This window comes from Dermacentor andersoni, chromosome 9, assembly GCF_023375885.2.
Source record: "Dermacentor andersoni chromosome 9, qqDerAnde1_hic_scaffold, whole genome shotgun sequence".
Taxonomy (NCBI): Eukaryota; Metazoa; Arthropoda; class Arachnida; order Ixodida; family Ixodidae; genus Dermacentor; species Dermacentor andersoni.
Genome location: NC_092822.1, coordinates 35,103,594 through 35,117,718, shown reverse-complemented (window position 1 = coordinate 35,117,718; position 14,125 = coordinate 35,103,594). Strand labels below are relative to the sequence as shown.

At 46.6% G+C, this 14,125-nt stretch overlaps 1 protein-coding gene across 1 annotated transcript; it reads left to right on the top strand.

The window, feature by feature from the left end:
• The first annotated feature begins 56 nt into the window (after window positions 1-56).
• On the top strand, window positions 57-12,021 carry LOC129382269 (uncharacterized). The gene is made up of 2 exons (XM_055065964.2): window positions 57-1,170; window positions 10,699-12,021. Exons 1-2 carry the CDS (start codon window positions 889-891, stop codon window positions 11,920-11,922), a joined length of 1,506 nt encoding a protein of 501 aa, XP_054921939.2. The 5' UTR covers window positions 57-888; the 3' UTR covers window positions 11,923-12,021.
• Window positions 12,022-14,125: the final 2,104 nt, after the last annotated feature.

The following is a 14,125-nucleotide window of genomic DNA, read 5'->3' as shown; positions in this document are numbered from 1 at the left end:
CCAGCCGCACGGTGCGCCACTTTCGCAGCCGCTGTTCAGGTAAAGAAATTAATCATTCGCTTACAGCAGCTTTTGAAGCTTCCTTACGCTTCTGATAAAGCGACAACCATAACATCTGATTTGCTACAAGTTATACTCGGACAGTTTTGATTTTGTTCTTTGTCTCATTTACGTTTCCATTTTTTTATTCGTCCGCTCGCTGTGACACCGAAATTCCTGAAAAGAATACAAGTGTGGACTAAACGTATGACTAAAGTTTACCGGGAATCTCTTTAACTGAATGCGAAAAGACTGGAGCAGTGCTAGGAAGTCATTCGTACAATATGTAGTATTTCGCAACACAACGCACTAGCATCAATGTGCTATTATATTCCTGAAGGAACAAATAATAACACGAACGCGAGTCTTGCAGCGCACGGACACGTTCTCCTGGCTGCATAGAGGTATTCCTGCGACGTACTGCAACCATGTTTATGACTTAGGTTTATGGGCATCATCATGAGCCACGTAACAACCCAGGACAGCATTATCTCTGTTTTAAAAAATATTGCAGTCTCTCTTCATTGTACCATCAAATGAACTGTGCGTTCGGGATGGACTTCGCTGTGAAGATCGAAACCGAAACTGCCAAGCACGCCGGCCCAACGTACTGAGGGGGCGCCACAATATAATTTTCGACGCCATTTGCGAGAAAGCGCGGGGTTGAAACGTTAAAAACTCTGGAAGTTCCGAAACTATGCGGTACACGGACGTGGCGATCTAAGGCGGAGTTCGAGCCTTCGGTTTATTTTCTGTCATTCACCATTTTAGACGTTCACCTACCAGTGTCGAGAGCCTTCTGCAACGATTCGTGTGAAAAAAACGGTGCGGCCGTTCACTTATACGGATATGCCGGGGTATGCGTATCGCCTCTGTGGCTTCGCCAGTGGAGTCGATGGGAGACCTGTCAACTTCAAGGAACCCCTGTCCCACGCCCGTGTCTGCGGTTTGTGCGGATTCGTGTCTGTGGAACTAGCAGTGCTACCTTGCCTTCATTTCCTGTGTACTTCTTGCCTTGGAGGCTGCGCACAAGGCGACGGCGGTGCCCGCTGCCCCATGGACAAGACGTCGTTCCAGGTGGACGAAGTCGCGATTTCGCCGTTTCATTGCGCCGACTTGGCGGAACAGCTGGTAGGTGCTAGATCTTGAACGCCGGTATCATTTTCTTTCATCTCCCTCGGATTCGCTTACATTTGAAAACTTGAGTCAAACGCTACAAGGCCTCCTGTCACAAACCGCGAAGAACTCTGCTGGATTCAGCCAGAGCTCGCAGAATTGTGTTTTGCTAATGTGCAAGCGTAAAAATATCGTAGGTGACAAACAAAGGGCGTAGTAGCTACCAGTGGCGTAGCCAGATATTTATTTCGCGGGCGGTGAGAGGGGGCCGGTGTTCGCCGAGAACTACCACTACACCCTCTCTCCCACCCTCTCTCTCAATAAAAATAGCAAACTTCGCTTCCGGAGCTATGCGGTGCAAAAAAGGCACTTTTCAGGGCAGCCTTAAGGCAAGATACGTAAAGGTCTCCACACTTAATCTTTTTCTCAATATACTTCAGCTACTTCTACTAGCAGTGCTAGCAGTGCTATTGGAGGAACTAGAGGGCAGTAAATGGGATATAATAGGGCTCAGTGAAGTTAGGAGGACAAAAGAAGCATATGCAGTGCTAAAAAGCGGGCACGTCTTGTGCTACCGGGGCTTAGCAGAGAGACGAGAACTAGGAGTCAGATTCCTGATTAATAAGAACATAGCTGGTAACATACAGGAATTCTATAGCATTAACGAGAGGGTGGCATGTCTTGTTGTGAAACTTAATAAGAGGTACAAAATGAAGGTTGTACAGGTCTAAGCCCCTACATCTAGCCATGATGACCAGGAAGTCGAAAGCTTCTATGAAGACGTGGAATCGGCGATGGGTAAAGTCAAAACAAAATACGGTATACTGATGGGCGATTTCAATGGCAGGGTAGGCAAGAAGCAGGCCGGAGACAAGTCAGTGGGGGAATATGGCATAGGCTCTAGGAATAGCAGAGGAGAGTTATTAGTAGAGTTTGCAGAACAGAATAATATGCGGATAATGAATACCTTTTTCCGCAAGCGGGTTAGCCGAAAGTGGACGTGGAGGAGCCCGAATGGTGAGACTAGAAATGAAATCGACTTTATACTCTGCGCGAACCCTGGCTCATACAAGATGTAGACGTGCTCGGCAAGGTGCGCTGCAGTGACCATGGGATGGTAACAACTCGAATTAGCCTAGACTTGAGGTGGGAACGGATGAAATTGGTGCGTAAGAAACCGATCAATGAGTTAGCGGTAAGAGAAAAAATGCAGGAATTCCGGATCATGCTACAGAACACGTATTCGTCTTTAACTCAGGAAGAGGACCTTAGTGTTGAAGCAATGAACGACAATCTTATGGGCATCATTAAGGAGTGCGCAATAGAAGTCGGTGGTAACGCCGTTAAACAGGAAACCAGTAAGCTATCGCAGGAGACGAAAGATCTGATCAAGAAACGCCAATGTATGAAAGCCTCTAACCCTACAGCTAGAATAGAACTGGCAGAACTTTCTAAGTTAATCAACAAGCGTAAGACAGCGGACATAAGGAACTATAATATGGATAGAATTGAACAGGCTCTCAGGAACGGAGGAAGCCTAAAAACAGTAAAGAAGAAACTAGGAATAGGCAAGAATCAGATGTGTGCGTTAAGAGACAAAGCCGGCAATATCGTTACTAATATGGATGAGATAGTTCAGGTGGCTGAAGAGTTTTATAGAGATTTATACAGTACCAGTAACACCCATGACGATAAGGTGAGAGAGAATAGCCTAGAGGAACTTGAAATCCCACAAGTAACACCGGAAGAGGTAAAGAACGCCTTGGGAGCTATGCAAGGGGGGAAGGCAGCTGGGAAGGATCAGGTAACAGCAGATTTGTTGAAGGATGGTGGGAACACTGTCCTAGAAAGGTTGGCCGCCCTATATACACAATGCCTCATGGCCTCGAACGTACCGGAATCTTCGAATAACGCTAACATAATCCCAATCCATAAGAAAGGGGACGCCAAAGACTTGAAAAATTATAGACCGATCAGCTTACTGTCCGTTGCCTACAAAGTATTTACTAAGGTAATCGCAAATAGAATCAGGAATACCTTAGACTTCTGTCAACCAAAGGACCAGGCAGGATTCCGTAAAGGCTACTCAACAATAGACCATATTCACACTATCAATCAGGTGATAGAGAAATGTGCGGAATATAACCAACCCTTATATATAGCCTTCATTGATTACGAAAAAGCATTTGATTCAGTCGAAACCTCAGCAGTCATGGAGGCACTACGGAATAAGGGTGTAGATGAGCCATATGTAAAGATACTGGAAGCTATCTATAGCGGTTCCACAGCCACCGTAATCCTCCACAAAGAAAGCAACAAAATCCCAATAAAGAAAGGCGTCATACAGGGAGATACGATATCTCCAATGCTATTCACAGCGTGTTTACAGGAGGTATTCAGAGACCTGGAGTGGGAAGAATTGGGGATAAAAGTTGATGGAGAATACCTTAGCACCTTGCGATTCGCTGATGATATTGCCTTGCTTAGTAACTCGGGAGACCAATTGCAATGCATGCTCACTGACCTGGAGAGGCAAAGCAGAAGGGTGGGTCTGAAAATTAATCTACAGAAAACTAAAGTAATGTTTAACAGTCTCGGAAGAGAACAGCAGTTTACGATAGGTAGCGAGGCACTGGAAGTGGTAAGGGAATACATCTACTTAGGGCAGGTAGTGACCACGGATCCAGATCATGAGACTGAAATAACCAGAAGAATAAGAATGGGCTGGGGTGCGTTTGGCAGGCATTCTCAAATCATGAACAGCAGGTTGCCACTATCCCTCAAGAGGAAAGTGTATAACAGCTGTGTCTTACCACTACTCACCTACGGGGCAGAAACCTGGAGGCTTACGAAAAGGGTTCTGCTGAAATTGAGGACGACGCAACAAGCCATGGAAAGAAGAATGATAGGTGTAACGTTAAGGGATAAGAAAAGAGCAGATTGGGTGAGGGAACAAACGCGGGTAAATGACATCTTAGTTGAAATCAAGAAAAATAAATGGGCATGGGCCGGACATGTAATGAGGAGGGAAGATAATCGATGGTCATTAAGGGTTACGGACTCGATTCCAAGGGAAGGAAAGCGTAGTAGGGGGCGGCAGAAAGTTAGGTGGGCGGATGACATTAAGACGTTTGCAGGGACAACATGGCCACAATTAGTGCATGACCGGGGTAGTTGGAGAAGTATGGGAGAGGCCTTTGCCCTGCAGTGGGCGTAACTAGGCTGATGATGATGATGATGACTTCTACTCACTCTAGGCAAGTTTTGTAGCTAGCTCTACACTTGGCAGATATTTTTCAATATGGCCTCAAAATTGGCCGAAGTTCAAAAACATAAAAAATGGCAACTTTGACTTGGATTTAAAAAGGAAACAATCGAATTTCATTAAAATGTGCGCGAACAGTCCTCAATACTCGATAATTATAAGGCACAAAAAGCGTTGCATTATATTGTTTAAAAGCATGAAAATAAATGCAAAACAGCCTTCATGATTTCAATCCCTTCGACTGCTCAGTATTCTCTCTTAGGAAGCGCAATCGTGAGAAGCTGGATTTAGTATTGTTTTGTTTTTTTTTGTGTGGGTAAATTTTAAACGCTACAGTTGCTGAGTTCATAAGTGTAATTTGTAAGTGTTTTTTTTTTTCTCTTACAATGAAAGGTCTGAAGCTCCTATTTGCTTTCGTACCCTTCTAACAGTGGGACCTAAATTACTGTAAGCATATTTTAGCATGTTATTTTGGAGTGACATGTGGTTAGTGGCAGTTTATGCAAACATTTAATGCACCCGTCGCTACTCTCAAGATGCCTTTAACGAGCTGCCGCCGCTCCAGGGATGAACCGCGCTTGGCAGCCGCTCCTGTAGCTATATAACGCCCGGCAAGACCCTGAATTTCATAGCACCATGTGTGCCGCCACCGCACCGAGGCTTTAGCCGCCGCTATCATCTTTCCATCGCAACGCACCGAACGCCTGGCAGTTATGCCTCAGCCTTCGACCGAGACAGCCCCGATGAGCGGATGTTGATCGGATCTCGAGTTTCGCGCGTCGTTTTGCTGGCCTGGTAGACGGTGGGGTCGTTTTCTGTACTCACGTGTTTTCTCTGCGCTGGAGGGCTTCCACGACAAGCATACTTGGTATCTCCGTCTCGGCTGGTACGCCAGACCGAACCAGCGTCAGTGTCGACGGCGGGCAGCCTGTCTTAAAAATCCATCCATCTGTCCATCTCCTTTTTTTGGAAAGGCAGCCCTGCGCCCTGCATCCGTCACCTGCTCTTCTGCCCCACGATAATCTTCGGAAGCGGTGAGCCTTTAAATTCATGAAGAGATTTCCGCGGCGAACATTTTGTGCCGACTACTCAAAAAGGCACAAGCAGAGAATTGAACGAGGACGTAATTTTCGCAGTGTAAAGACACTCAATGTTGCTGCTCTCAAAAACGTTTTACTTCCCGAAGAAACTCTCCGATTACGAGAAAGCGACTTCATCTGTGAGAATGGTTACCGTTGGTTCAAGGAAGACATAGATAATATGCAAGCAGAGTCAACTGAAACATTCGAAGAATTGCGCCCTGGGGAAGAAATCGTAGAAAATTTAGCCTCCAGTGTCAGCCTTACCTCCGAAATCTCGCCCCTAAAGCCACCGAGCGCTCTAAAAAAATGCCTCAGACTTTCCTATGCAAAGCGAAAGCAGGAAGAGGTAGGTGGCAAGGGCTATGGTGACGAAAATACGATCAGGGATACAGGTAGCATATAATATCCCAGAGACTTCGCGTGCGTCACAAGAAAAATGTGCGCAATGCAGCAGCTGGGAAGACAACCTACTTGCTGCGTCCTTTCAAGAGCGTTGCCAACTGCTGACACTGCTATTACGCAACCCAACCGTGAAATGTGTGCAGGAAGTTATTCCAGGGGCAACGAGGTACGCTATCCAAAAATCGAAGAAGATGGCGGATAAAGAAGGCGTACAGGAGAGATAAGGCGCCACAGGAGAGATATACAAGATGTAAACTACAACACGAAGACATTACCACCGTTTTAGAATATTACACCATGGATGAACTCGATCGCTCTAGACAGACACCGAACAAAAAGGATGTTGTGAGAATCGAAAAGGAGGGAGAGAAGGAATGGGTACCTAAACGCTTCATGACGCGGTCCTTGCGAGAAGCATTCCGCCTCTACAAGCAAGCTCACCCTGCCTCCCAGGTTGGCCTCGCAAAATTCATATCCTTGCCTCCTAAGTGGGTGGAATGTTCGCCACAGTGGCAAGTGTGTGTTTGCGTGTGCTGTGCAAACTTTCAGTTGTGCCGCGTGGGACTGCAGAACGCCTCCGGAAAGTCGCTTTCTCCCGATGATATGCAGAGTCTCTGCGTATGCCAGGAACCTACTGGGTCATGTTTCCTCGGGAATGGTGAGCACTGTCCGCAAGATGGCATTTTCACTTTGGAAAATTTTGAAATGAGCAGCGAGGACGAGGTGTTGATTGCTTCACGGGAATACGGTGAGCTAGTTAAAAACTCTGGCCGCTTCATCATTTATGAGAGAATTTCTAAGAATGACCATGAAATGGATTCCCCACAACTATATCAGATCTGTGCAAGCAAAAGCAATATATACATGAAGAAAAACCTAGCTGCGAGAGAGGTGCAATTGTTTTGCATTTTGATTTCGCCGAAAACTGGACAGTTGTGCTTCCAGACGCAGTATATACTGTGCGCATACCGAAGTCAACTGCTGCTGTTTATTTCTTGTTACGATTTTCTGAATTGCAATCTACACATAAAGTGGCATATCATTTGTAAATTGCGTCCTGATTAAAACTCCTGCTGATTAAAAACCTTGCAGATAAATTGTCCCTCTCGGAAGACGTTTTGTCTCCTGACAGTGCCCTGTAGAACCATTGAACACAGAGGTAAACAGATGCAGGTACGGAAACGTCGGCTTCAGAAACATATTAATATTAATTCTTATATATAAAAATTTTTCTAAGCATCGAGAAATAATCTAATATTTTTAAAGAATTGATTACATACCAATGTAACTTAGCATGATAAATTAGAGAATACAAAAAGAAACGTTTCACCGCCACCAGCCAGTTCTTGAGACATCAGGTGAAATAGCGAATTTATTCCCATTTTGACGCATTAGGAACGCCGCTAACAAGCGAGTAGAAGCTCCATAAACATTGAGGATGGTTCGGGTATTGTGGTAAATAAAATGTAACCAAGTTCAGTGAGTGTTAAAACAAATTTCTGACTGTTACTACTTCTAAGAGGCAGTAATAAGCAACTCTAGATAACAAAACATGAACTCAGTTTTGTATTCATTTTCATACTTTAAAATATAATGCAACACTTTTTGGTACCTTAAAATTATCGAGTATTGAGGATTTTTCAGGCAAATTTTAATGAAATTCGATTGTTTTTTTTTAAATCCAAGTCAAAGTTATCACTTTTTTTGGCGTTTTTGAACTTCGGCCAATTTTGAGGCCATATTGAAAAATATCTGTCAAGTGTAGAGCTAGAAAACTTGCCTAAAGTGAGTAAAAGTAGCTGAAAAATATTGAGAAAGAGATTCAGTGTGGAGATCTTTACCCATCTTTAGGCTGCTCTGAAAAGTGCCTTTTTTGCACCGCATAGCTCCGGAAGCGAAGTTTGCGATTTTTTATTTAGAAAATTGACACAGCAAAAAAATGTTTTTTTTTGTTTGTTCGTATATACAAGTTGCAAAGAGGTGACGAAAAAGTACTTATGAGCGGAAAAAAATTTATTGTGCATGCAGTGAGGCTCCAAACTTACAACACTTAAATTCTGACAAATTTTTCTGACAATTTGCGATGGCATGCGCGCAGTCTTGACCATACTTATACCAGCCTGTGCTGGGACATAAAAAAATTGCACTTCCAACACAACAGATATTTGGTCTCGCTGTACTGACTTTGTTTGCGAAAAGAAAGATTTTTCTTATAACGTGGCGTGATACACGCTCAAAAAATGAACAGAAGTGAAAGGTGCATGACATATACAAGAGTACTAAACACAAAAGTTCGGACAGTGAAGTAACAAAAAAAAAAGCGCCACGAAACACGAAGGCCGTTTCATGTACACACACATATAAAAAAAAAATAAGATTTTTTATTTCGTATAAACGCATTCTTTTAAAAAAATGATAGCCCAAGACACAAATGCCAACATCACCTGAGAGCGATGCAAATACTATGCGCACGCGTTATTAACAAAATATTTTCATGGGGCCAAACGACGGGGAAAATATGGCGATACGCATTCCTCTTGGCCGCAGTTGCATATGGTTGCTCATTAGCATAATTCGCGCGGCTCATCGCACCACAAATTGTGGCGGAAAATCTCTGCAATGGCGGCCCAGTGCAACGTCACGCATCGTCAAAATGACGTTTACGAAACGGCCCTTCCTGTGACGCTCCCCAATATTCCTTCAGTCAATCAACAAGCTGCCATGGCGCATATCTTGCATCGCCACCGCATTCGCGAAATTGCAGATGCATTGCACTGGCTTCTGTACGCTACTGCCCACTTTCTTTTTGAAGCCTTAACGTCGCAATGTAGCTGCCAAGGACCAAAAGAATGTATTAGTGAATAAAATTTGCAGCTCCACGTCACGTTTCGTCATCTTGATGGGAACGCAAAATTGCATTTTGCGAAACTTCCGTTTCCCGGCACAAATTTCAAGGCACGTGAGCTCTCCACAGCCAATCAGAGAGTCAACATGGCGGATAATGGCGGTCGTGCAGCCGCCATGCGTGTCGAGAATAGCGCCCCAGTGCGAAACAAATAGACAGTTTTAGTTACACGTACGTAGAGGCTTCACGTACGCAAACGTGAAAAGCCTACGTACCTTACGTGCACGCCATCTGAAACGCTTTTAGCTACACGTACGCGACGCACGCCAAGAGGGACCCCGTAGCTCCATCTATCGGGAAATGTGAACACGGCGGTAGCCAATTCAAACTTGTCGCCGTGTTTCGATGCGAGCCGTCTGCGCGCGCGCGGCCCGCTATCGCTTGTTCGTGATCTTGCGGAACTCTTGCGCGAAGCTGTCTACGTGCGCAAGAAACGCACGCAAAGAATTGAATCTCACGTACGTCCGTGAGACGCGTGCGCGCCCGCTATGTTCTACGCATGCGCACTGCTCACACGTAGAAGCTCCACGTACGCAAAGCCTCTACGTACGTGTAACTAAAACTGTCTACTACTACGCGCCCCGTTGGCCCCGCACGCCGTATGTTGTGGTTGAGAGGGGAAGCGTGCGAAGGTAAGCCGAGAAGAATGGTGGCTTGATACGCGCGCATAGGTCACGTGATAAAGCGCACACGCATGTGTTCGGGGAGGCGTGGGGGGGGGGGGGGGGGGATGAGGCAGGCGTCTCCTCCTCTATTCCGGCTGTGCGCTACGCGCACTCTCATGTTAGCTGTATTCGCGCGCGCCTCGTGCTGGAGATCGCGTAACCTCAAGTTGCGGTGACGTGTTGAAGTGCGAGGCAGCAGACGTGTTCGTTTTTTACGCTCTTCATCACGCCGACGTGAGCATATTGCACCCTTCTAGCAGTTCAAGCACCCATATACTGGGCGAAAAAAAAAAAAATTCGAGTGAGGAATTGACGCGTGCGCAGCCTTGTGTTTGTGCACACTAGCCATATGCTGTGTTCTCTTTTTGAGGCCACGAGTACTCGAATGCAGCTTATTCGCGTGCTTGAATAACACACAGGGCACGAAAACCGTCAAATTCCGTGCAGTCTTGTTTATTTGCCATAACAGGACAATCACTGCTCTAGTTACGAACTTGAGACGCGCGCTCGAAAGTTTTCTGCTTACATTTCTTTCGTATCCAAAACGTAATTTTGGTTAAGGGTTGACCTCCGTGGGCTTTTCGTTCTGAAAGTGGTCCGAGCGGACACAAAACACTGCTGAAACGTCACAGCACTGTTTTATGCTTTTATCGCAGGCCCGCAGCACGGGAGCGCAGAAGGCACACTACCACATAATTCACGATAACAGTATACCCACCCGAGCAAGCTTGATGGGCACGAAGTCTTTTCTATTTAAAGCCACTATCGTATAGTTTCGTTTCTCATGCACAGCAGGATCCTTGTTTACACAGCGAATGCACTTCGCACCAACTTGTCTGTTCCGTGAACATCGAATGAAGGGTTCTTGCATGAGCAGCTTCCTCGTTCTCTCGTTGGTGCAGTCAGCGATGGCACAGTGCTGCTCGGATGAATAACGTTGGTACGTCCCACTCAATAGGCGCGGCAAGAACACGTCCAAAGCAATAATCGGCAGATGCGAAAGTAATATCTCTGAAACATAGCATCCGCACATCCGAACACGCACCGCAAGTACAGCCACTTTCTCCTGTCTCCCACAGTCCTCACCATAGGGCAGCACCTGGTGCCAAGAGTAGCGGCATGGCTGACACTGGCACTGTGTAGCTATAAAACAATCTTGTCTATATGATATGTGCAAGCGGTCTTCCCCCTCCCCCTCCTTTCTTTTTTATTTCCCTGTTATAGGTGAGCTGTTGGAACGCCAGCAATGGTTGCGGCTTTGAGGGTCCTGTCGATGAACTGCTGGAGCACTTTGAGAAGCACTGCACCTTCCATGCCACCACCTGTCCCCGCTGCCGGGAGACCGTGACGCGCGGCAACCTGCCAAGGCACTACGTTGCTGGATGCGACGTTGCCTCCAAGCTGCGCATAGACGGCGGAGGCAATCCGGCCGTCACGGCGCAGACGGACGAGCTGCTGAGCCGCAAGGCAGGTCACTGCTCGTACCACGACTTGCTCACGTCCATGCAGAGCCAGATGAACGATCTGGCAGAGGCGCTGGCCGGCATCAGCACTGCGATCGCGGAGTGGGATTGTCGGGAACTAGAGCTTCTTCCCGGCGCCACCACCGGACGAGGAGCAGGACAGGGCGCAGATGTAGACTCCATCCTGGCGGCGTTTACAAAAACTAGCGCTGCACTTACTGAGCATTTTGACAGTATGAACCGCTCTCTGCCTCAGGAGGTGGCCTCGGCGCTTGTGCGAGCCTTGGGCGGCGAGACGCTCGATGGTAGTGCCAGTAGGGTCGCAGTGCGGGAACAGCAGGAATGCGGGTATTCCAGCACGATTGGGGGCACTGTGCCAAGCGTAGACGTGGGCGCCCTGCTGGCGGCGTTAAGCGAGAAGATTACGCAGCGCCTAGACAACTTGAGCCACGCTCTTAGCCGTGAGGGGACTGTCCCGCGGTGGCCAGCGGTCGCGGCTAAAAGTGTACAGACTTGCCCAGACGAGAGGGCATTGTCGCCAGCTGTGTTCGGCGCCAGTGATAGCCCCAACAAGGCACTCGTGCTTCTCGTCCTAATTATGAACGAGAAGTGGTGCAAGGTTGACGGCTACTATAACGGGGTGCGTGGCTTTCCTGTCATTATAGGCAACATGCCTACTGGATTGTCCGTGTCATTTTATGTGTCGAGAGAAGCAAACCTAATTGCATTGTTCGCAAGATTAGACAAGAAAGGAGGCAACATGCACAATAAAAGTGACACAAACCTGCCGGTCGTACGTAGGCTTAGCTCCAGCGAGCTCGAGTCGCCTGCTATCAAGATGCGGTATATGCGACAAACAGAAGCAATCTGGGGAGCAGGTGACTTCAGTTCGGATGACAAGTTTCTCCTGTTTGTGTGCAACCTGAAAGAGCCTGGTGAGGAGGATTATAAGGCAAGACTGGAATTAGTCATGGAATTCAATTGAACCGCTGCAGCACAATGAACCACCATTTATTAGCCAGATGGCTTGTACCTTTTCAAGGAATAAAGCAGATACAAAGCCAATAAAAGAAATGTAAGACCAGTCTATTGTAGGTGGTTATTTCTCTACTGTCGGTAGGAATCTTGAAAAATCTAAAGCCTTTGGGAATGACAAAGGTAATGCAAAGCAGTTTAGCTTTCGATGCAAAGTGGAGGTCTGATGTAAGGGCCAGGATTCTGTATGGTGTTATCAACTATGTGGAAGTGTGCACGTAATCGGGATCAAGGGAGAATCGATTTCGTTGTGGAAATCTTTGTGTGATAAAACACCATCTCGCGTACCTTTTTCTCACCCCCCCACCCCCCACCCCGCTCGCTTTTTTATGTATTGTACGAAATATTCATTTACTAAATTTTCCGAATGGGATTGGCAGCACTTCAATTAGCCTGAAGCGCAGGCAGGATTTAAAACGGCATATTCAAGAAGAAACAAAAGTAATAAATCAGCTGTTGGATTCAGCAGAGATACAAGCAGTTATGGAGACACTGCTTAGTCAAGGAGTAGAATTACGAATGCGTGAATATCTGGGTACCTATAAAGACTTCATGTACAACTACCTTATTTCCCCAGAAAAAAATCGGGCAAAATAAGGATGTCAGGAAAGGGGGCGAAACCTCTTCATTGCCATTTTTGGATTCTAATGATATAATATTCGACTCGTCTTCTTGCAGTAAATGAAGGTCCTAGACCTCTAAATTCCAGAAAAAACGCTGACAAGGCTCAAAACAGCCTAAATAGTTAGCGTGATAGATTTTCTACAGCCAATTTCGGTTTTGTTTCTGCCATGTTGCATCGCGACTCGGAAGGTAGACTCGTGGAAGGAGGAGATTGCAACATTTAGACACTCCGGTGTGCTTAGTGGCCTCCGATATGCTGCTGCTTGCTGGGAGGGCCGATGTAGCAGCATAGCAGACCGACTGAACAGTCATAAGCTAAGCTACCAGCATTGATTAGGCTGCATGAAGTATATTCCAGACCAGCTCCCAGCATATGCTATGGTACGAAAAACTTTACTCAGGTCCTTCAGGTCGCACTAGATTCCTAGCACGAAGCGGGCCGCTCCCACGTCGGGACCGAAGGGCGTAACTCCTAGCATATGTTGATCAAAAATATCCTAGCGATTGCTGTGATGTCACCGTATTCTCAAGACCACCTCAAAAAGCATAAACCTCAGGATATAAGCCTAGAGTTGGCATCATTGAATCGTGGATCCTGGTGAACCGAGCTGCGTCACATACATTCTGTCGCAGCATAACGGGTATTACGTAAACCATGCAAGTGTTGAGACTTGGTAAGACAGCGACGTCTGCTGAGAGAAAAGATTACTGTGGGTGGATAGGAATGTTTATTCTGTGTTTTTCCCAGCTATCTGCGTTTCTATTTTCGAACGCGATCTTATGTGCGCATGCAAGTCTTTCTCACGTTTCGGTCGTCTCGCATCACTTCAGCAAATTTCCGATCCGGATGATACTTGCCTGGACTGCATTGAAGAATTACCGGCATATTTCCGACTATTCTTATTTTGCGCTAAGCAAAGGTGTGGGATCCTCTTAACCCCAGATAATACACTGGCAAGGTTATCAGAGCACCCGAAATAGCTGAATAGTTTTTCTACAGCTTGTTTCGGTTTCAGTTCTAGTGCAGAAGGTAGTCACGTGGGAGCGGCACATGGGCAAGATGTCGACACTCGCTCCTTCTCACTCATGGCCTCCAAAACGTGTTGCGGCGTTGGAGTCAAGCGAGCGATCTGGTGCGAGTGCAAATACGTCGCAATGTCGAGTTCAATTCTGGGGTTTTACACACCAAAACTATGACTTCATTTTGAGGCACGCCGGTTAGTGGAGAGCTTTGGCCACCAGGAGATCTTTAACGTGCCCCCAAAGCACGGGACATGGGCATTCTTGCATTTCGCCCCCATTGAAATGCGGCCGCGGCAGCCCGTATTTGATCCTGCGGCCTCATGTTTTTAGTAGCTGCTAAGCCACCACGGTGGGTACCTTGCAATGTTCTGCTCCCACATGCATGTCTACCTTCTGCGTCAGGATCGCCAAACCCTAGAAAAAAAACACTGACAAACATAATTTAATGTAATACTTTTTCTGCAGCCAATCTTGTTTTCATTTCCCTGGAGGTCATTACACACACA

Excerpts from the sequence above, each read along its gene's own strand:
- LOC129382269 (XM_055065964.2), top strand. The coding sequence starts at position 889 with ATGCCGGGGTATGCGTATCGCCTCTGTGGCTTCGCCAGTGGAGTCGAT. Across the intron at positions 1,171-10,698 it reads CCGACTTGGCGGAACAGCTG|GTGAGCTGTTGGAACGCCAG; the intron begins GTAGGTGCTAGA and ends TCCCTGTTATAG.